Below are 23,981 nucleotides of genomic sequence, written 5' to 3'. Positions count from 1 at the left end.
AATTCGAAACTCTATTTATTTTAACTTTAACTAAATTTATTTTATTTTAAAATTAAGCGAAACAGATAGTATACTATATTCTCTCTGGCCCTAATTCTCCGGGGGAAAAAACAAAAAATCCTCAATGCGCGGCACGTTTACAACCACTTGTTAGCAAATAATAATTGGCTGCTGTACAACTCATTTTATGATTTGGAAAAAATCAAGTAAACTTTATTTTTCTAATTTTGACCCAATCAACGTATAAAAAAATATAAATCTTACACTCCATCATCATATTTGTGTCTTAAATCTTATTTTATAAACATCTGCGAAAGTAGTTTCGCAACCAAGAAAAATAAAAAAAAAAACAGAGACGTGATAATATTTTATCGCGTGTTCAGAGCAAACACAAACAAATTCATTCACAATTTTATTCTATGTAAATTTATATTGAAAGAAATAATTACGAGATTTAAATGTATATTGAAATGATATATCTCTTGTTGATACCCGAATCAGCTTGTGTTATGCAATTTATTATGTGGCCTGCAATTAAATGAACCTACCAAATTTAAATTTGACCAATCATTAGGCTTAATTAACACCATATTTAATAAGTTGCATAACGCTTAGTTAATTAAAGCACATGTCCTGGTCATTTTCTCACGAATATTTTTTTATACTTGATAAGTGGAAGTTAGGGTACATCACATTTATGAGTCATAATAATTGGAGAGATATTTTTGCTTTGCTTAGGAAAAAATAGAGAGAGAGAGAGAGAGAGAGAGAGAGAGAGTTCGGCTACTACACTCTTATGTATATGATCGTCTTTGTACTCATAACTTGCTTTCGATGATGGAGCTTCCGAAACAACGATTTATACTATTAAACGTTATCTAGAGCATTTAAAATTTTTAGAAATCAAAATTTATGATTTTTTTGACATTATTTACCTTCTGATCAAAATATTTTAAAATTGACAATTTTTAATGACCGATATGAAATTCTTACTAGTTTAACGGTGTAAAAGAATCGAAATTGGTTGAATGTTTGATATAAAATTCTATTCACTATCTAAATAAAGATCAATAATTCTAATCTTAAATTGAAGAATCCTTTTATCTATTTTTAGAACGTCCTTCAGTTTTGGCCGTTCTTTTTATACCCGCTTGATGAATTTTATTATGATTTCGAAATATTATGAGAGTTGTTTTTTAGAAGTTTCAAATACTCTAGATCATATTTAACAGAATGGATCGTTGATTCGGCAGCTCCATTATCGAAAACAACTTATCAGTACGAAAAACTCTATATTCATGAGAATATAATATAGCCCTACTCTCTTTCTCTTTGTATATATAAAAGATAAGAATATCAAAATTAACAGGTTTTGAGTTCTAGAATATTTATTTATAAAATATATGAATTGGTGGTTGGGTCACATAAACCAAAACGTGATAAACTCACCTTACCCATTAAGTCATTGACCAATGGGGATTAACGCATACTTATTAAAACTTTTGGCCGTGCCTATTGCACTTTAAAATGTGCATCAAATATAAAATTTTTATAGTACAATAAATTTATTTGAATATTTTTTATTATATTATATTTTATTTTATAATATTAATTATTAAATTTTTTATCAATTATATAATATTTTATACAGTGTATGCAAAATTAGTACGCACCAGTGCAAGTAAAGATTTCGCCTAAGCAATAGAGCCACGTGGCCTCACAGTTTATCTCATATTATTAGATAAGATTTCTCGATCCTCAATATTCTTTAATAGAAAATTTAAAATTAATTCATTAAATATAATTTAAATTATTAAGCTTTATAAATTATTTATATTTAATTAATTTTTGATATTAGAACATTAGTGATGTAAATATAAGTTTCGGTGTACGAAGTAATAATATGCACCAGGTGCATTCCATAGTTTTTTCTCCTCCAATCAATTTTAATAAAGTAAAGACTATACTTACTTATTCTTCAATTTGAAATAAATACTCCAACTTTAACTTTTTAGTTAAAAAAGTTTAACTTTCAATATTTATAGAGTTAAATTATTCTAATAATTTTATTTAAAAATTTACCCAAAATCTATAAGCTTGATATCAATTTTAATAAAGTAAAGACTATACTTACTTATTCTTCAATTTGAAATAAATACTCCAACTTTAACTTTTTAGTTAAAAAAGTTTATTTATAAAATAGATATCAAGCTTATAGATTTTGGGTAAATTTTTAAATAAAATTATTAGAATAATTTAACTCTATAAATATTGAAAGTTAAAAATATATTAATAAAAAATATTTTTTATAATGTATATAAGACTATTTTATAGATTTTTTTTGTGTATTTCTTTTGATATAATTTTTTATTTTTAAAATTTTAATAAACTATATATCTTGATTGACTGAAATATTATTTATCCGCTGTGAAGCAAGAGTCTTACGCTAATATATAATAATGTGGATAACTGTACTACCAAATAGGGATTAAGTTATCCAGCAATTTATCTAGTTGATTTATATTTACCCACTCTATCAATACAACTAACACTATTTTTCAACTAATTTTTTTAGACCTTTTCTAAATGTTAGAAAAAATTATTCAAGGATAATTTGTTTGATATAAATATTTTTTTGTGTAATTCGAAAGTAGAAATTTAATTTTTGTCTCTCGAAATGTTTTAATGTTAAACATTTCCACATCCAAACAGTATTCAATATAGTAATTATTTTATTTTATCTTCTTTGAGAGAAAGCTTTTAATTTATGTTTTTAAGAAATAAATTTAGCTAAAAATGTAAAGTAATAATGTTTCAAACTTGTTACCTTGAGTATTAAGTATCAAATTTGTACCTATTCAACTACGCAAGGTACGACCAATATTTTTTTGGCCTATGTAAAATAGTGATAAAATATGTGATTGAAATTATTGTAAATTTTTTTTTGTCAAAAGGTGCCGGGACACCGATTAAAGTTTAGTTTTTTCTCTTTAGTAACTTAATTTTTTTTAAACAAAATTGAATAAACATTGCTAGAGAAATGCTAGATCTATAATTTAAAATGGGTTGAAATCATACAACCCTCAATCTTAGGATTGATCCAACCTCTCTTGAATTTTAGAATTATTAAAAAAAAAGGACTAATGAATGAAACTTAGTCTTTGGATGGCCAAGTTATGAAATTATAATTCAAAAAGTAGGCCATAAGAATAGGCATTGCTCATATTACTCTCTAATTTTATATTTTTTATTGACATATTTTTAACTTTAAATTTTTTAAATTAAATAATTTTAGTCTAATAAAGTTAACAAAATTTCACCTTAATAACTGAACTGAAAAAAGAAAGAAAATTGAGGAGTTACACACAGAGGGGGCATAATTTCAAAATTACGAATAGTTGAGGGTCTCATGCATTTTAGTGCTTGCATATTTGCATGTTACGCCTTTTTGTACTTTTTTTTATTAAGATCCTTTCTTTCTCGTTCCCTTTTGAATCCGATGTAATCGCCCAAAAAACAAACTTATCGGCGAAAAATATCTTCATAAACCCTCGTGGCTCTATATATATATATATATATATATATATNAGAGGGAGAATTTTTTTTTTCTTTGTTTTTGTTTTTGTTTTTGTTTTTGTTTTTGGTCTCCTCCTCAAATGGAAGAGAACGAGAATGAGAACGATGATAGGATCGGAGGAGGAGGAGGAGGAGGAGGAGGAGGAGGAAATAATGATCTATTTTGTTGTTGTTTAAGTTTGTTTCAAGCGTTATGCTGGGGTGATTCGTCGTCGTCGTTGTCGCCGGGAGCTCCTCGAGATCCGGAGGTCGAAATCAGGACGACGACGTCGACGATGGAGGTCGGCTCCAGCGCGGGGTTGCTTCAGAAATTCCTGCTGTACGAGGCGCGATCGGTGAGGGATGATTAAACCGTAGATTTTTTTGATTCTGATCTTTTTGATTCTGATCTTTTGTTGACCTGTAATTGATGATATAACATTGTTTTTATAGAAGAAAGAATAGATTAAAAGTTGTTCTTTTTTATGTTAGATTATATGAAACAATTGTTTATCTCAAAAAAAAAAAACATTAACTATAAGAGAATGGATGGTGTTGGACTTGATTAGAACGGAAGGAAATTAAATAACTTGACAGAATTTGAACTCAGTACCTCATGCTTTGATATTATATTAAATCATAGAAAATAATCGATTATCTCTAAAAACTTAAACTAAACATAGAATGATGTTTTTAGTATTTATATTTGACGTTTGACTCATCTTATTCTTTAATAAATGGTTTTTTTTTTTTTTTAACTTTTGGATTTGTATCTTTGGGAATAATTTTGCATTTGAATCATGCCATCGATAATGCTTTATTTCTTTTAATATTATTTTCTTTTTTGGGGGGGACCAATTAATAGTGGTTTTATTGGAGTGTTGGGTTTTACACCTTATTTGGATGGATTTTTTTTTTGAAATATCTTTTTGAAGTATTCAATTTTTAAATCCATTCACTTTCTTGAAAGAGATACCACTTAGCTACATTTTTGCTAATTAGACCATTTTGATTTATAAAGCCCTTCTTGATGAATATCATACTTTTGTGACTTGTTCTAGCTTTGTGGCTGATGCAGGAATTCGATATATGTAATCAAAAGTTTAATTCGTGATTACATATACATGATGTTTTATATATTTTTTTAATTCTTGAACAATCTTATTGTAGAAGTACTATTTGGTTGGAAGAAACAAGAACAAAACATTATGGAGAGTTCTAGAGATTGATAGGTGGGATTTATCAAATTTGAGCATCTGTGAGGATCCTAGATTGTACTCGAAACGCGAATTTCATGACTTGATGGAGCAAAAACATGCTGAGAATCAGCCAAATGGAGGGTTCAAGTTGGTCACCAAATGCTACGGAATTGTCGGTAATTTATGTTTTCCCAAGTCGCTTTCTATCAATTCGATCTTTTTGGAATGTGATATCAAAGCTAGTCCTTAGTACATCCGCCATTTATGGCATTGTATTCTTTTACCTCTACATGTAAATGAGGAACAGAGGAAGGAAGGGGGCGTGCATGTTGGTAGGGTTAAGATGATTTTTGAGACATTAAATATGGTCTTTCCCTTAATGGTTATTAGAGTATATAATACAGTAATCTGAAAGTTACTCTTTGTTTTTCAGGTTTTATCAAGTTTCTTGGTCCATACTACATGTTGCTCATTACTAAGAGAAGGAAAATCGGTACGATTTGTGGCCATGCGGTATTTGCCATCTCCAAGAGCGAAATTATCACTGTTCAAAATCCTGTCTTGTGGTCCACTATGCCTAATTCTAAGGATGAGAACAGGTCTTTGTTCTTTCTGCATGTAATAAACGCTATAAAGTGTAATGTGAATTGTATTATTAATAAGATAATCAGTGCAAGTTTAATATCTTGCTTCCTTTTTGTGCTCAGGAGCTAATACTTGATCATATGTCTCTTTTGTGTGGTAAACCATCTTAGTTTAGAGCACTCGTCTTTCGTATATTTTGCACTGTGAGCTTCACTGGAGAATTCATTTGATAGCTATGCGTCTTAAATTTCTTTAATAGGACTTAGCTGATCTAGATGTAATTTTAGTATGAATTATAGCTTCTACAAGTCTTTGAGATTCATATGGAGTAGGTAAATTTTTTTAAGCCATCTCTATTGATTTTCTAGCCGCTATATCTTCTCGGAAGCCTCAACAGCAGAGCAGTTGGCTACTTCTAATGTACTGAGGCAAGTTTATTGCAGTTTTGAGAATGTCCTAACACTTTCCTCTGGGTACAGGGTACACAAAAAGGCTTAAGTTTCTTATGTCGCTTTATGTTTAGTGATTATATTATCAAATCAGTATCTTTGTCACTAGCATTTTTGTCGATTGCATGCTGGCACTTGGCTGAGACATTAATGTATCTTGTGCTTTTCATTTGATTGCATAGATACAAGAGGCTCCTATGCACAATCGATCTTACAAAAGGCTTCTTCTTTAGCTACTCATACGACATCATGCATAGTCTCGAGAAGAACCTATCCAAAGGGGAAACCGGGCAAGTTTTTAATGACTCAATGTTTGTTTGGAATGAGTTTTTGACGAGTGGGATACGAAATCATCTCAAAAATACTACTTGGACAGTTTCCTTAGTGTATGGTTTTTTCAAACAGGTAAAATTCTTTAGGAGTGCTTTTGGACGTATGTGATTATGAGAGATTTTTTTTTTAAAAAAAAAATTTACGCTTTCTCATGTTTGTATGTAGACTTGCACTCTGATCATTTAATTTTCTTATTATTATAATTATATTAAGTTAATTGTCAATGAAAGTTTTTCATATATGCAATATTGACACACTTATTTTGTCTATTCAGTCCAGGCTTCCAGTATCAGGGAAACATTTTATGTTCACACTCATTGCTAGGCGCTCCCGCTATTTTGCCGGAACCAGGTTACTCTAGAGTATGCTCTTAATAGAAAGTTAACTGTAGGGTTTGCATTAAAACTGTCATAGTTGTTAGATTTTACTGAATGTTATCTCATTATCCCATATATGTATTTTAACTTTCCCCCCTAAGCAGGTACCTGAAACGTGGTGTTAATGAGAAGGGTAGAGTAGCCAATGATGTGGAGACAGAACAGATTGTTTTTGAAGACAAAGTTGGAGAAATTCCACCACAGATAACCTCTGTCGTACAAAATAGGGGTTCAATTCCCCTTTATTGGTCCCAAGAAACTTCAGCTCATATATTTAGGCAAAACATTATTAGTAAGTTTCATAGAGTAGTTATCTGCTAAATAGAATAAATAGCTTTGATATCCTTTTTCACCTTTATTTATTGCAGTACATGGGAAGGATCCGAATTACAATGCAACCCAACGCCATTTTGATGATCTTGCAAAGAGATATGGAAAACCAATAACAATATTGGATTTAAATAAGGTTACTTTATGTGTGAATGCGGTTCATTCTTTTGGTTGTTATGGTTGTACATAGTGTATTTCATATCTCATGCTTCTCTTTTACTTGTTCTATTAGGCAGTAGTTGATATCACCACTTTGAATAATATGCCTTTTTTCCCCCCTATTTATGATCTATGCAATTCAGAGAATTGAGAAGAAGCCCCGTGAATCCCTGCTCTCTACAGAATATGAATGTGCAGTTTGTTACCTAAACAATAATTCATCAGAGGAGGATCGTTTGAAATTCTTGCAGTGGGATCTGAATATGCATTACAAAAAGTAATAATATCAGTTACTGGTCTTTTCTTGTCTGTTCTTCATATGATAGCAATGTATTCATAATATTAAGTTGAAATTTATTCCAGAGAGCGTAGAGACGTGCTGGAATCACTGGGCAAAGTGGTGGCAGATCCGTTGGATCGAATGGGCTTCTTTTATTGTCAGATAAACCCAAATTCAAGAACTCAGAATGTATTAAGGTTGTTGTTCTTGTCTATAATTTTTTTTTTTTTGAAATCTGATCTCGATAGTAAATATATTGATTTTCATCTTAAGTATTGAATCTTGCAACATTTGTTTGTCGCTCTTCCGATTAAAGGTACATAGGAAAAAAAAAATTCTTCGCTTTTCTTTGGTTTACATGGTAGATGTTCTGCCTTCATATCGAAGTGGTGTATAGTTCATAACCTTTTGGCAAAGGTTTCATATTTAATTGCTTTAAGATAGGTGTTTGGAGCAAGTTTCAGGTCTCGCTGCTTGTTAAATTTTCTTAAAAAGTTTAGTCATCGTGCGAGCTCCTTAACCTCTGTACATTTTGGCTTGCTTTGAGCTTTGTCATTTAATAAATGAGTGAAGCTTGACCCAGGACTTTGAGCTCAATCAGCTAAACAAGACAATATGGAGCTTGGCTTGCATGTTCATACATGTTATGATATATGTAATGGACATTGATCTACCTATGCATGGCATTCTGCATTCCCAGTTAAAAATTCACAAGTTTTATCACTTCTGTACTATCTGCAATTTTTTTATGTTGTGCATCTGATATGTGTTTGACGAAACAAATGCTGGTGATGATGCTGTTTCATCGGGCAATGGATGCAGGGAAGATACGGTAGAGAACTTTGGTACGCATGAGGAACATGCTCTTGAGAACAAAGTCATAACTAATGGAAATTATCTGGTCAAACCACTTAAGTTTCAAAGAGGGGTCCTCAGGACAAATTGCATTGACTGCTTGGACCGCACAAATGTTGCACAGTATGCCTATGGATTAGCTGCTCTTGGGCGTCAGCTCCATGTTTTGAAACTGCTGGATGTCCCAAATATTGGTTTAGATTCTCCTTTGGCTCGTTATCTGATGGATTTCTATCAGGGGATGGGTGACGCGCTTGCTTTACAGTATGTTGGTTCTTCTGCTCACAACAAGGTATTTAGTTATATACACACCATCAGTGCTAATTCTATAGCTACTCCAGACATTATAGAGATTCTACTTTCGTCATACATTTGATAGGTCCATATGTAGCCTAGATGGTTATTATGGACTTTTATAAACATTTTGGTATTTGATGGTTCCATTGTTATTCCTGGGAAATATATGTTTCTGCAATTTATGCTGTCCTTTTTTTATGATTATTTGTAATTGAAGCCAAAAATTTATGTATGTGTACCAGTAGCTAGTATTATGAAATTCAAGGACAGATGAATCATGTTGATGTTCATTATCAATTACTACAGTGTAATGAGGTCTTTAATTTTGGCCAACCACTTAAACTTGTGGTTCTTCTTGCATTTTGTATTTCTATAGAGGATGAGTAGATCATGCCATCATAATTCAACAATTTGAATTAAGACTTTTTTTGATTGTAGTCTGTCGATTAAAGTTGCAGCATTACTCAGTCATCAATATTAATGTTGCATTTGTGATGCCATATAGATATTCGCTTCACGGAAAGATCAATGTCCACTAATAACAAAGTATTGCGGGTTAATCCGAAATTTTGAACGATATTATAGCAATGCCTTCACAGATGGTGCAAAACAGGATGCTATAAATTTGTAAGTTCATAACTTCATATCAAATTTTCTTGCCTGGAATCATCTATACTTACATAATTTCTACCTTTGGAATTTCTTTGTTTAATGAATTTGAGCTTTAACTATTTTACTTTGTATTATCTTATTGAAAAAAAATGAAGGTTCTTGGGGTACTTCCGACCCCAACAGGGTAAACCAGCACTTTGGCCGCTGGATTCGGATCAACTCTACAATATCAGGAGGCAAGGACATGCCTTTACTGACGAAAATGGGAGGTATCGATATCTTAGTTCTCACCCTCATTTTGCAAATTTTGCAAATATTATAGCAATTAAAATGTACTTGTTCAACTTTTGGGCATGCCGCATGCCCATCGGGCTTCAAGAGAGATAAGACTTGCTAAATATGGCATTCAACATGGAAGTACAGTGCCTAAAAAGACCATAAGTGAAGTAATACTAGGGGAGATGCTTGCCCTCGGGATAATGCGTGTCCTAACTAGAGGTTTAGTAATACAATATTAAAAGTCATGGCACCATAAATATTATTATCAGCTTTAAAAATTATATGACACTGATTTAGTTGATGGTTATGTTACTTATGTATGCATCACCGGATCTTAAATATTTTGAGTGCATAGATATGTACATACTGTTGCTAAAACTACCTGCTTTTCTCGACAGATCATCTATGAAAAGGGCCGTATCAGAGGGCAATATTCGATGTGAAAGCAGCATTCCTCTATCCATCTCTAATGTTGGACAAACAGAACTTCACAACTCATTACTGCCTCAAAGAATGAATCAACCTCTAGATGTCACTAGGCGTTCTAAGTCTGCATCAGAAAGCGACAGCTCGCATGGCTGGTCAGTTGTTTCAGTCTGGTTTTGTTTTTAATCATTGAAGATCTCTTGATTTCCTCTAATACTATTATACTAACATGATTCACAAATTCTAGCCTTATTTTTCGTGATATATGGTCAATTTCGCATCTATCAATTTCTGTTTACTTGAATAGAAACTACAGTATTTTAGTAACACATTTTGAGAATCATTTTTCATCTCATATATGCCTAAATAAGATATATACAAGGACGTCCGTGATATAAAATCAATATCTTTTGATATCTGATTTCTTGGCCAATGATTCAAGTTTGTCATGCTTCCAAACAGTTATAACTTACCTTCCTGCTGCAATACTTTTGGCAAGGGCGATTTCTCTGTTATCTTACTTAGTTACTTGTAATCATTAGGTACTATCAGAGCATACATTGACCCATGTAGCACTTGTATACTGGTTACAGATTTTCGATGCAATCCAGAGATATTCCTGATGGTTAATATGCATTTCAGTTATGTCTATGGAGAAGTTTAAATATTTTGCTGAATAACCTGCTTTTCCGAAAACAGGTCATCTGACGAGATCCCAGGAGAAAACACAATGTGGGAAGATAGAGGTCTAGATCCAAATGGAAGTTCTTTTGCACCTGTCTGGGATACTCGAGAAAAAGAAATCAGCAACCGGGCAGTGCCTTCAATTATGACAGAATCTGAAGATATCAAAGAGCCTTTATCCAAACCTGAAATTTCTACTGTGGAAAGTGTCATACATGGGAGGTCAGTGTCTTTAATTTAGAAAAGCTCTTGCATTCTAGGTCATTGGTACCAGTATTCATTGCGTTTATGCATGCATACACAATCAATTTAGGTGGTTTTATAAGTATTTTATTGTATAGCCCTTTCCCTGAAAGAAGGATTCATGGAAAAGAGGCTTTGTAAGTTTCTTTCAGGCATGTCCTCGGGTGAGGAGTGAGGACTACCCAGGGTTCAACATGTGATGCTCATGACTGAGCAGTCGCTTGTGAAGGTTTAAGGAGGAAAAGTATGCCTACTGAGAAGAGAGGATCCTGAGCGTGCCCAGCTAGTTTGTGGTCAATTCACTGCTTGTAGAGGCTGTATGATTTTCAAGGTGTAGCCTGGTAGGTCATAAATAGGAAATTGATGAAATTACCCAAAAAGTACTTGCAATCATAGAATATGCTGGAGGTGGCCAGGTGCTGGTGGTGATGGTCACCCAGGAAGATTGGCCTGTTGGCAGTTGGCGAAGGTGGCAGGCGGCATTGCTCGAGGTGGTTAAATGCTAGTTGACCAAATTATAGTAGGGTGACGTATATAAGCTGTGGAATAATCAAGTCGGGATGAACAATATCAAGCACGACTCATTCAACCAAAATATGTTATAACAAAAATATAACTCAACTATTATGTTTGCAGATTACATGTAACACAAAGATTCACCTGATTGTATATATGCATCTCAAATGTCTCAGCTGAATATGAGCATTAATATTGTTGAACAACCTGCTTTTTTGTGTAGCAGGTCATCTACCAACTGGATCCACAAACAAGAAGCTACATGTGACGGTAGCATACGTGAGGTTATATGTGATGCTGGAGAAAAAGAAATCATCAACTCAGCAGTGCCTGAAATGATGGAATCTGAATACATCAGAGATTCTCTTGGTTCAACACCAGAAATTTCGATGACGGAAAGTGCCTTGTATGAGAGGTCAGTTTCTTCACATTTTATTAATTGAAAAGCTCTTGCACCCCAGATCACTTGTTTTAGTTTTCTATAGGTTTTACAATTATGCCTACTCAATCAAGTTTATGTTGACCACAAGTGTCAATGTTCTTAAAAGCAGATAACAGTACGCAGGCAGCCAAAGTACCGTTAATATCTATGCAGAAGCCGGATGCATATACGTGTATCTATGCACTATGCATAGGACAATTGTCATGAAAGATATTCTCAGAATTACTTATATGTGCCAGGATTGCAAATTTCATGTAACTTATTCCACATAAGGAGCCTTAGTATGAAAAATTGATTAGTAGAGAAATTAAAAAAGATTCATATATGAAATTTAACAGATTAAGGTACATGACTAGTTAATATAAACATGTTGTGCTAAATCTACTCAAATATATTCTTAGTGCATGATTGAATATGGCTAACGTGCTCGTTATATGACTCCTGAACCATACGTCGATATGCCTATGTGTGCTAAAGGAGCAACCGGATCTACAAATATGAGCAACAGTTGCTTTTTTTTAACACTAATGTTGCGTTCCCTGCAGGCATTTTTCTCCATACAGCCCGGATAATTATGAAATAAAGGAGCAAAGGACTGATAAATCAAACTTTCAGGACCTTGATTGGTCTTCTGAGAGCTCATCCAATGAGGAAACTTTGGATAGGTAATCTATATTACTGCTGGTTCGGTGATGAGTAGTTAGTCACTATATGTTTAATCACTTATTTGCGAATATTTTGACAACCCTATTTTAGCTAGAGTGATGCACTTTCGACAGATTGTTGTTGTTTCTTGACATGCTTTCTAATTTGGCATCATGTCTGCTGTCATTCTTGGATAAAAGTAAATATTGCCACTAATGCTTCAACCAGTATCTCATTTTCATGAGAGAGAGTAGATAAAAACAACAACTACTACAACTACAATCCTATATTGAAATAAAGAGATAATGAGATAGATCTAAAATAATGATTTAGCAGTTCCAGAGTTCCATCGAGGAAAAGAGCTGCTTAATTTTATCTTTCCATAAATGTGTAAATATATCTTCACTGTTTTAAAAGTGCACTTTACTGATGTCTGCAGGCATGCTTTTCCCGATAGTTCGTATAGGATTTCAAGTGAAGCAGAGTTTCGTAAATCAAATTTTGTGGATCTCAGGTGGCTTACATCTGGGAATTCTTCAGAGGAGGAAAATAGTGCAAGGTAATATATTTACTGCAACTTTATCCATAGGTAGACAATGAACTTAATTATAAGGGGGCGTTTGGTTCCCACTATAAAATATTACTAGAAGTAAAAAGATGTCCGAGAATCTTATTCCTATTCACTCTATTACTAAGAATGTGGCATTCCGGTGTTTGGTTCGCACGGTCATATTATTTAGTCATATTATTTAAGATTACGAAAAATATACAATTAATTTATTTATTTTGTTAATTAATTTTAGATAATGTTATAAAAAATTTCAACATCTTTTTAGAAAAAATAGAGAGAATATAGGTTAGAGAGAGAGAGCATAATTAAAGAAAATAGGAAGAGAAATAGAGTCGGGGTTAGAGGGAGCGAGAGAATTGAGATTTTAGAAAAAGAGGGGGAGAGAGCTTAGTTTAGAGAGAGAAAAAAAGTTAAAGTTTGGAGAGAAAAAGATAAGTTTAGAGAGAGATATGAGGTTAGAGTTTAAAGAAAAACAATACCAACTAGCCGACGGATGGAGAGAAAGAAAGAGATTAGACATATATAATTACCCCAATTCATTAATATGAGGATACCCATCATCTCTCAAAGGAATGAGATTAGTAGTTTGGGGTGAATCTCATTCCTAAGTAAATCCAATATTATCAATTAGATTACTTAGTGCGTTTAGCCAAACACTGTCATATTTTTTTATTCCTATTGGATTACTAGGAATCTTAAAACAATAGCGCAAACCAAACGCACCCTAAGGGTAAACTTCAAATACCACTCCTGTGGTTTCGCACTTTCTTAATTTACCGCCCTGTGGTTCAAAGTGTGTCAAGTTAGTGTCATGTGGTTTCATTTTTATCTTTTCGTCGGCTTTTTCATTAATATTTCGTTAAATTATATACAAAAAACTTCAGATACCCCACCTAGGTTTATCGAATATTCACTTTAGTACCATTTAGTTTTAACTTTGTCACTGATTTAATGAAAAAAATTAGGGGAATCGATAATAAGAAGATAAAAATGAAACCATAGGGCACTAAATTGATACACGTTAAACCACAGGGTACTAAAGTGTAAAAGTGTGAAACTACAGGAGTGGTATTGGAAGTTTTCCCTAATTATAATCACTTAGTTGAATTGATTTTGATAATGTTATATTAGTTTCCATGATGCACTTACAACCTCTCTTGAATAAGATAGCGAGCTTGACATGCTTTATAATTTGGTGTGCCTATCCTGTGTCTGTTATTCGTGGGTGATATGGCATTTAGATCTTCAAAGGTAACTTATTGGGCAAAGGGAATATTTTATAGATAAGATACCAATGTCATGAATTGAAGGGCGTTAATAGATTGTTTCTTAAACTTATTTTGCACACTATTTCTCTACCGTGCAAATCTGCTCATAAGATACGCAGCCAAACTAATGTCATTAATTTCACACTTATATAAGGAAAATGACTAAAACTCGACATGAAAACTGCTAAATGAACATTTATAAACTTGTCTATTAATTTCATAATTCTTTGCCGGAATGATTGGTTATTTACTTTGCTAAGTTTTCGTTCTTTCCGCTCTGTTCAGGGAAGAGACCGATGTGGATGAGTAGAATTCTCCCTCTATACGTTGTTCAAAGTTCCAATATTGCGTGTCTTTGGACGGTCACATGGTTTTATCAGAATCTTCAATTTGAAAGGGCAACTGAAGGGGACAGTAACTGTGGAGAATACATGACAGCGGCTGCACAGATAAGCACTTTAACTCAGTAGGATCTCTTTACTCTTCTTGAGCTTTCTTTAGGGAAGTTATATTCTGTTTCAATTGAAGTTTCCTGTTTCTACATACGTTTGTACACGCACGACTCGGCCGTTTGGTTTTAAATAAAAGGTTGGGTAAAAATGTACAGGGACCATATCTACTTTTTAGGTCATTTTGAATTAGACACCGTAGTTATTTTTTAAAAAGATATTTATTGGCACCTCTTCAACCTTTGAATCTGATTCATTTAAATCATTTTTACCAATTAAACTGGAGATTCTATTCCAATAGTTATGCGATCAAAATTAACTGCTGTAGTGCTCTTCTTTAGATGTTGATAGAACTGCAGAATTTATTAGTTATTGATGGCTGATTACTAGTGGATCCATTTAAGTTTAAAATATTATCAAATCAAATCAGGAAAATAACTTAAATAAAATAATTATAGTTGAAAGGGTGTCAATCGAAAAACAAAAAAGAAATGAAAAGCTTATTTCAAAATGGCTTACAGTTCAGTGGTCCCCCTACATTTTAATCCAAACCAAGTTGCTACATATGATGATGTATTTTCGGGAGCGTTTAGAAATTGCGGTGATAGAAATACTTAACGCTGTAGGAATTTCTTCTTCTTGCCCTTTTTTTTTTTTTTTTTTTAATTCAGTTCTCTATGTTGGGTGGTGCCCTAGTTTCCATATACTCAATTTTTGGTTTATGTTAGCTGTAAATAGTAAAATTTAGAGATCGAAAGTATGCAACAACGACAATTTTTTTCCTGATTGTTTACAATCGGAAACTATATCTGTAGAATTTGTATGTGAGACGGTTAGATTGCATAAAAAAAAAGTAGAAATTTACTTCTTTTTTTTTTTTTTCATTTCAGAAGTGAGTGTCCAAGTAAAGATATTCCTTGAGTTGAATTTTATCTCTCCCTCTTAAGAATTAGGCGTGTTGATCGGAATGCAGCAGGCCCTTTATTCCCAGGTCTGTAGGTTTACCCGGTGCTGCATTCGCAATGCCACGCAACTCTTCATGAAACTTTTAAACTTGGCATTAACTAATAATCTTTGGTTGTAGGTTTACCTGTAGATGCATTCGCAATGCAACCCTTCATGAACTTATTAAACTTGGCATTAACTAATAATCTTTCATCCCTGAAGTAAGATTTAGCATTCACTATCTGAGACATTAGGCTACCCGGTTACCCGGACGCATACTTTGATAAATGGTTTATGCATGTTTATTACCGAGCGTAAAAGATCAAGCCCGTAAGGGTACAAATACATAAAATACAAATATGAAGTCCACGCACCCAGTCACATGAAATCTCTACTTCAACGTGAGCGATATGTTACTTGTATGCCTAGCTTATACATGTAAATTTGCCCTTTTTTTTTTCTTTTAATACTAAAAATCTAAATAAGTTTTATTAAGGATACCATACGAGCCCTTTTGTTTTTCCTCGCTCAACTCGACATGGCGAAAAAGAAAAAGAAAAAATTAACCTGAACACAACAATATGAGCAAGGAGAGGCAGAGAAACGTGTATCTCAAATGTGAACAAAATATAGCTCGCTATCCATGTTCAAAACAAAAACCGGGAAAAGGAAATTTAGATTAAATAAAAAACAAATACAGTATTACCAGCAGAGAGTTAATGTTGAAATTCGTAATAAAGAGAAGCTAGTTGACAGCATCTGAAAAATGAAAAAAAAAAAGATGAAAAGGGGACTAGTAAGGGTTGAATGGTCTCACTACTCCCAGCCAGTGGCAGCAGGTTGAGCAGCCTCCCAACCAACGGGAGCAACCGGGGCGGCGATCCCATTCACAGGTGCTGGTGCTGCGGCCGCATCCCATCCGTCGCCAGCAACGGGAGCTGTCATTTAAAAGAGAAGAAAAGATTTACCTCCCGCCCGCATTAAAGTTTCCAATGTAAACGCTATCAGCCGTAATACAGATGCCATGTGCAAGCTTGATGCTTAGTATTATTACACAGTAATGAGCCATGATTGTTTTTGATGCACGACATATGGGGAGCAAAAGTATGTAAATTTCAGAAATTTTGACAAAGATAAAGGAAAGGAATACACCAAGTGGTAACAGGCGAGGTACTTATCGCAGGCACGATAAAACATTAAATAGTTTGAAACAACACAAAAACTGAATGTAACTGATGGCACCGTTGCTTGCTGTCAGAGTAGACAGGCGACAATAATGTACGACAAGGACATTAGCTTGGTGGCCTGCATACCATCGAAAGTGCCTAGGCAATATTTATGCTAGAGCATTTACATTACCAATTCATTCTGTTGGATATGATCTATCCTAGATCAATTTAAAATCGCGGAAGTACTTCATATTTTGAATTCTGGTTGTGAAGAATACTGACCTTGGGCAGCAGTCCACTCAACACCAGACACTGCAGGAACGGTTGCTGGTGCAGCTCCGGCATCAGAGACCCACTGGTCAGAAGTCCACTGATCAGCAGGGGGGATACCTGTGTATTCCGCAACCGCACCATAATCAGGGGCCACGGGCGCCTCCTCTTCTTCCTGCTCCTTTGCTTCTTCAGGATCTCTGTAGAAAAATAGATCAACCTGCGAAAGGCGCATCAAATCTATCCTTAATTAAAGGGAAAATTGATTTTTCGTAAACAGGAAATATGACAAAGCCAGCAGACTTTGCTAGTTACACAGATAGGGCATAAAACTGACTACATAACATCACTATCTCTTACCATCACTTCCCATTTGCACCCAGGAAGGATTGTGCCCCGCATCTGCAGAACCATCCTTGCCAGCAGCCAGAAGAGGCAGCCAATGCTGTGCTTTCCTTTGTTGTTCGCGGGAATCCCGATATCGACATATCGCATGGGAGAGTCAGTGTCACAGAAGGCAATAGTCGGTATATTTCCCAGAGCTGATTCCTTAATTGGCTGTTGGCAACACAACCTGAGAGTCAACAAGCACTATATTGGCCTAATATAGAAACTTGTAGCACTGATATATTCACCTGATGGTCCGTTCTAGGATCAGTAAGGATAAGAAGGCGAGGCTCACTGAAGGATGTTTGAAGCTGATTGGTGAAGGTTCCAGGCGTGTGCCTACCCGCGATAGGATGAGCACCAGTGTATTGTGCAAACTTAAGGACAGCTCTTTGGCCGTACGGCCTCGCTGATTGAACAATGATATCCTGAGGGTTCTCAATGGCAACGATGACCCTAGCTGCCAGGAGAAGCTTCTCCCAGGTTCTTCCGAGGTTAATAATGTAAATACCTAAGACAAACAAGGAAGGCAGCTAATAAACTTTGGTCGATTGATAAGCTGAGGAAAATGCATGATTATTGATAGCACAAGCCAAGAGAAAGAATGGCCATTAAAAAGGAAAGAAGAACAAACAAATAAAGTTCCAACATGTATTTAAATCCACATGGCTAACCTGAGTATACAACCAATTCCTACAGGTAATCAGCATGATATCGCAGGAACATGCATATGAGATACAGAGCAAGCTGTAGTATGACTCGTAAACATGAAGAAGTAAATCAAATGCGACATGCAATCAGAAATCACCGGCCGCTATCGCAGAGTGAGGTTGCATTGGACAAATTTAAGACAGTTGATAGCACTTCTTGGAAATTGAATGCACCGATGCTAAAAACAAAAATGATAGTACTATAACACATACCAGTCTACTATTCCCTTCAGTAAGTATATCCTACATTCCCAAGATCATTCCTCCATATATTTATTGAAGAAATCAATCAACAACTTCATTTACAGCGTTCCAAAATTTTTTAAAAAATCTTGGTTTTCACATGATTATCTGTTAGCCTAACAAGGGTCATTGAAATGTTCGTTATCTAATTCAACTAGATTAAACAGCTATATCACAACCTCGGCCTAACCTCAATTTAGCCCCCAGAAGAACTTTTCTGTAAAGTTGATTCTCCAAAAAGGAATTTTTCCAACGCCATTCATCAAAAACAGCAACCAAACAAGAATTCAATACACTATAACCAGTTTCCAAGATTTCCTGAAACCCAATCGACTTCCCAAAAGTACCAAGCAAACAATAAGCACTCGCAACTCTAACAAATCACCAAACCTTGATAAAAGTACAAGAACACAAGCTACAGATCCCGCATTAGAGAGAGAAGAGATCAGCGAACTCGAGGGAAAAGGGGATTTGTTTCGTACCATCGCTCCTCCTCTTATAGACGTATCGCTCCATCTGGAAGTCGCAGTTCTTGGTGCCGAGGTGGACGTCGGCGGCGAGCATCATCTGTATGTCCTGCTCCTTCTGCGAGAGCGCCCGCGTCGCCGCCATGGCCACTTACGAGGGAGAACTAGGGTTAGGGTTTACGGATCTGAGGGGGAAGGGGACGAAGAGATCCCTAACTAGTAACTTGCGCAGATGAACGAAGGGGGACGAAGCAATGAGAAGAGGCTGGTGCGGGGGCGTTCTAAGTCATTATATACTGGATCGTTCGAAAAAACCCTAGCGCCCAAAGTAATTTTACCAAATTGTCCTCGTCCGGGCCGGATTTGGGCCGGACCTGTTTTCCACTATTTTACCCGGCCTAGTCACTATCCAATTTTTACTGGGCCGTGTTTAACTAAACACTGCTCTTATTCGAATATTCGTGCACCATATAGGAAAAAAAAAAAAAAAAAAAAAAACAAGAGAGAGAACATATGTGGAATAAATATCACCCAAGTTTCCCTCAAAACAGGGAAAAAAAAAGGCTCAATTTTGAGACACATCTTTTCTGTTAATCATCATATAACAGTAGTTAGTAGTAACTAAGAAGCGGCGATTGGCAAATGGATCAGGCTAATCATTTTAAAAGATTATTAACAGAAACAAAAACTGCACCATAAACTGAAAACAAGATTCCACTCTGCTGAACAACTTTGCTCATAAATTCACCATAAACCGACAATATATCATCAAAACTTCAGGGATGGCAATCTATAAGAAGCAATACGAATGATCAGAGTCCGACAACAAGAAACGCTGTTCTATACTTCTAATGATTCAGCTTAGGACGGGGAAAATGCGGGTAACATGTTCGAACGGCACACTGTCCGCCGTATTCTTCTTCAGCTCCGGGTGGTTGAACTCACTGCGCGGTAGGACGATCACCTGCGAACGGCCGTGGCTCTTCTCAATGACCCAGCCTGAGTTATTGATGTGGTACTCGAGGAACTTGTCGAGGGAGAGACCTTCAATGTTAATAGCCTGTTTAAACATAAAAGGGGTGGGAAAAAAAAGATTAAGGCCATCTATTAATACCCATACTAACTTGCAGAGAGTTGACTCACAGGTTTGCAACTACTTGGTGTTGCTGATTTGATAAGATGAGTTTCAGATATGGAGAACATTATCCGATTGTTCCATGTTCAAATTTCCTGTAGTTACTTAAACTTCCAGGAAATAAACTCCTATGTGATCATAGTGATTCTACTAAGACTCCCTACAGTCATGATGATGGATATTAAATTTAAGTTTCTGCTACAAATTCCTTACAAGCAAGTAAAATAACAAGGAAAACGCTATTACCTCTGCAAGAACAGGCCTAGGTACTTTTTGGTATGTCAAGGACAGAACATGAATTGCATACGCTTGGATTGCTTGCTCAAAACCTGTAAATATTACTTATTAGTCATAGGCCACATTGATTGGTTTAATGACACAGAAATATACATAAACAAAGAGATAGAAGCTTTATTCTTCTGAGGTCTTTATACAACCAAAAAAAACTTAGGAAACATTTTAAGCAATCTAAATCTAGATTTTGACAATCGGACAGAAAGATATATGGAACTTCAAGAGGATCGCCAGTAAAATGTGCAAGCACGTGGAAACCCAGAAAACAGGTCAAGGGAAAAGACAAAAACAAACTAGGGACTCGAAACTCATCTGAATTTAATGGCAAACCAAATTGCTAGAAATATTTTAAGAAAAACTTGTGCAAATCATCTACAGAGGACATTAAAGATGGTGCTTTCAAGTTTCAACCATACAATTCACATACTGATGCTTTTCGACCATACAACATGCACTTACTATAATAATGGCATTCAAGGGAGAATAAAAATCATCAAAGCCTACCGATATGCTAGATCACATTGAACGGAACAGTGAAGCATGCCAATGCGGGAGAGGGTATTGTAGGTACTAGGTAAATAATCATTTTTGTTTAGTGGTCGGTCCAAGATACAAAAGGTACTGGAGAACTTTGGATTTATTGATTACCAGGAACAACTTCCAGTATGCTGCGGTTCTTTGCCGCTTCATCCCAAAACTGACGGAACCTGGCAGTCTGTAACCAATAGAATTCAGATTTAGTGTTTTTCCTATTTAACTAAAATGGAATTCCGAACCACCATAGATAAGTACCTCCAAATAGTGAGAGAGAACAATCAGTGTTTTGAACTGCTCCTCCATTTGCTGATAGGAAAAAAAAAAGGGATGAAAGAGGGTAAGAAAAGGTTATAGCATACTTCTGACATATATCAATAGAACACTCTTCAAGCATGCAAGCAAAGGTACCACATAAAAAGAATAAAAAGAAAACTAATGCATACCACTTGTTCAGGAATTAAGAACAGGCAGAGGCTAAAGTCTGGCGCTGGCATTGCCATGAGAGCCTGCCAAGATAAATAAAAACAAGGTACATAGTTAGCAGTTCAACAAGAAAATAGTTTCTATATCTTTCCAAAATGCTAATACTATAGAATGTAACGGACCTTGATCAATATACGGGCCACAATGGGTATGCTCATCCGAGCTGGCTCAAACTACACATAGAGATAGAATGTTAGTAAAAGATGTTATTAGTAAAAGATGTTCGTAGCTTTCTAAATAAACACTCTATGGCCTCTGCCTGACAAAAAGGGGTCCTACTTGGTATAGTCGGAGAAGGCAAAGATTCGCATCCAAATTGTATGTTTGAGATGAAACCTGTTAATGAAGAATGAGGTCACCAAATTATGAGGTAGTACAGAAGAAAATGCATAAACCAAAAGGAAAAGAAAGAAAACTAAAAAAAATAGTACATGCCACCACCATAAGGTGCACTTTAAAGGTTACTTATTGTTGAGAACTTAGCAAACTAGTATAGTTCAAAATGGGATAGTAATGATGAGATATGAGAAGTAGGATGTTAATGATGAGATATCTTTGAATAATGGAGAAGAGTGACTTGATTAATAAAGCCACGAGTGAACTACAAACCTCTACGCAACATGCACATCACATTCGACAAACCGCACAAGTAAAAGCAAGATTGAGCCAAAAGAGTTACAATATACAAGAGAAAGCAAAAGGCTCTCATTGACCAGTGACCAATAAATTCCTGCATAAATTTTGACCCCATCCTGTTCCAAGCAGAGCTACACTTTCGTGGGTAATTTATGTATGCAAACCTATATCAAAAACTGAATTTACATATATAAGCTCATCATTTAATCAACCCTAGACTATAAGATGAATAAATATTTTTAACTAGGTCTGACTCTAACCGGTATAATGTAACCAAGGAAGTTTTTTATCTACAATTACCTTTCACACAAGAAATATTCTCTTAGAACAGTTGATTTTGCAATAGAACACAGTACCGACAGCAGGAAATCGGTCAAAATATAGAGAATATCGAATTTTCAACAAAACAGATGAAGAAAAAAGCAACAAAAAAATGGCGTTCTTCCTCCAAATTCGATAAAGACACTAAGCTAGATTACAAGTAAGGAAGCTAAATTGTTCCCAAACATGAACGATACACTCAAGCAATCCACTAACGAACACTAGTATAACCAAAAGGTGCCCTTTTTCACCTGTTCGTTGACGAAGTTCTCGAGATCGGTAAGGAGATCGGGGTTGTAGGGGTTCACATTGACGAGCTCCTCCACGGAGAAGGAGCCCTGCTGCTGCTGCTGCTGCTGCTGCTGCTGAGGTTCTCGCCCCATCTCTCGATCGAAGCCCTAGAGTCGGAAAACCCCAAAACCCTAGATGTGAGAGGGAGATGCAGATGGAGAGGCAGAGAGAGGCGCAACCGAGGAAAGGAAGAGGAAGGTGAAGATGTGAGAAACCCTAATCTAGAGGGGCGTAGATGAATCGAGCTCCATCGAACCCGATTCACGGTTTGGGCCCAAATTCATACTTGGCCTCGGCTGGCTACGGATCTGATCGGGCCCAAATATTCGAGCTCACGTCGTGTTAAAGTTCGCGCAATGTCGAGTTTGGGCCTAAACTTAACGGCTGAATAGGCAATAATATAATAATTCAAATTAAACTTTGATTATAAATTTACATTTAAAATTTTGCGACTCTGAGAAATTAGCCAAATTTTCACCAAAAAAGAAAAAGAGAAAATTTTTGCTGTGATAAAAAAATTGGAAGTTTCAGTTTAAGACGGACACGTGTGATTTCAAATTTCCTCATTTCGCTTAGGATCTGTTTGATTTTTTGGATCTCAGAGATAGACCTTGTAATTAGAAAAGTCGAGTTTATAAAACTAACAAGTTGTATTCTTTTGATTAAACAAGGTTATAAGCTATTTGAGAAAAGCGTACAACGGCACCAAGATATCAGGTCCGCAAGGCGAACGCAACCTAGCAAAACGAAAGCATCTAAAAAGAATAAAAGGGAATAAGCAATCTCAGCTTCTTAGCACAGTTCTCTATGATCTCATTGTGCAAAGAATCCTTCTTCTCAAATCTTCGCTTTGATCCCGACGGTTGTTGAAAATTCTTACATTCTGCTCGTTCATAACTCCTAACAAGTCAAACTGACGAGTTTCTTACACTCCGACTTTTCATCATTTTGGATTGAATAAGGCTCAAAAAAAAAAAAATGATTTTTTTTTTTTTTTCTTTTGACAGAGATAGGTAGCACGCGAATTTTAAACTTAGAGCAGGCAAAATTACAGCTGTGACCTATAACCAGATCCGATGAAAAGCGCGTGTGTTACACATGCAATTGGTCTACCATCCACAATTTAAGGGTGGGTAGTTGCGTCCACCCATTGACTCACCCAGTCCCACACTCATCATTTTCCTTAATAAACAATAACAATTTGGATTAGGGATACAAATGGATTTGGGCTGGTGGAGCTCCCGTCCTGATCCGCCCTGAATCCATCCCGATTAGCCAAGTAAATGGAGCGGGAGGCGGGAGGCGGGAGACTCTTTTTTTCTTTCAATCCGTCCCAATCTGTTAAAAATTCTCTGTCGTCCCGATCCGCTCCGAATGAGACAGTAAGTGAGAGCTAAAAATAAAAACTAATCCGCACCGAATTCGCCCGCCTCGACAAGAAATAGAGGAGGTAGGGACCACCCCCGGATCCGTCCTGTTTGTATTCCTAATTATTCGCCCGCCTCGATAAGAAATGGAGCGGGAGATAAGGACCACCTC

General features: G+C 35.5%; 3 protein-coding genes across 8 annotated transcripts; 1 reads left to right on the top strand and 2 right to left on the bottom strand.

Annotated features, from left to right (window-relative positions):
* Positions 3,590-15,435, top strand: LOC109721048 (phosphoinositide phosphatase SAC2-like). 6 transcript variants are annotated; one of them, XM_020248464.1, is made up of 19 exons: positions 3,590-3,911; positions 4,726-4,930; positions 5,188-5,353; positions 5,708-5,767; positions 5,971-6,193; positions 6,396-6,472; positions 6,603-6,790; positions 6,867-6,964; positions 7,131-7,264; positions 7,351-7,464; positions 8,090-8,414; positions 8,925-9,046; positions 9,187-9,300; positions 9,709-9,891; positions 10,436-10,642; positions 11,403-11,594; positions 12,167-12,286; positions 12,706-12,825; positions 14,391-15,435. In XM_020248464.1, the coding sequence occupies exons 1-19, from the start codon at positions 3,657-3,659 to the stop codon at positions 14,413-14,415; spliced, it is 2,928 nt and encodes a 975-aa protein (XP_020104053.1). In that variant the 5' UTR covers positions 3,590-3,656; the 3' UTR covers positions 14,416-15,435. The 6 variants fall into 6 exon arrangements, with proteins under 6 accessions (XP_020104053.1, XP_020104056.1, XP_020104054.1 ...); XM_020248467.1 differs by having other exon boundaries at positions 5,971-6,078; positions 6,401-6,472; positions 14,391-15,422; XM_020248465.1 differs by having other exon boundaries at positions 11,406-11,594; positions 14,391-15,422.
* LOC109721050 (40S ribosomal protein SA-like) lies at positions 16,108-19,021 on the bottom strand. Its single transcript, XM_020248470.1, has 5 exons — positions 18,761-19,021; positions 17,574-17,836; positions 17,299-17,496; positions 16,951-17,158; positions 16,108-16,437 (listed from the first exon to the last, which is right to left on the bottom strand). The coding sequence occupies exons 1-5, from the start codon at positions 18,888-18,890 to the stop codon at positions 16,316-16,318; spliced, it is 921 nt and encodes a 306-aa protein (XP_020104059.1). The 5' UTR covers positions 18,891-19,021; the 3' UTR covers positions 16,108-16,315.
* On the bottom strand, positions 19,381-22,688 carry LOC109721846 (eukaryotic translation initiation factor 3 subunit K). The gene is made up of 8 exons (XM_020249656.1): positions 22,403-22,688; positions 21,474-21,530; positions 21,317-21,367; positions 21,155-21,217; positions 20,967-21,017; positions 20,823-20,889; positions 20,127-20,209; positions 19,381-19,805 (listed from the first exon to the last, which is right to left on the bottom strand). Exons 1-8 carry the CDS (start codon positions 22,532-22,534, stop codon positions 19,602-19,604), a joined length of 708 nt encoding a protein of 235 aa, XP_020105245.1. The 5' UTR covers positions 22,535-22,688; the 3' UTR covers positions 19,381-19,601.

Source organism: Ananas comosus, linkage group 15 (assembly GCF_001540865.1).
Source record: "Ananas comosus cultivar F153 linkage group 15, ASM154086v1, whole genome shotgun sequence".
In the NCBI taxonomy this organism is placed as follows: Eukaryota; Viridiplantae; Streptophyta; class Magnoliopsida; order Poales; family Bromeliaceae; genus Ananas; species Ananas comosus.
Note: the sequence above shows the minus strand (reverse complement) of the source record. Positions and strands in the feature narration are given on the sequence as shown.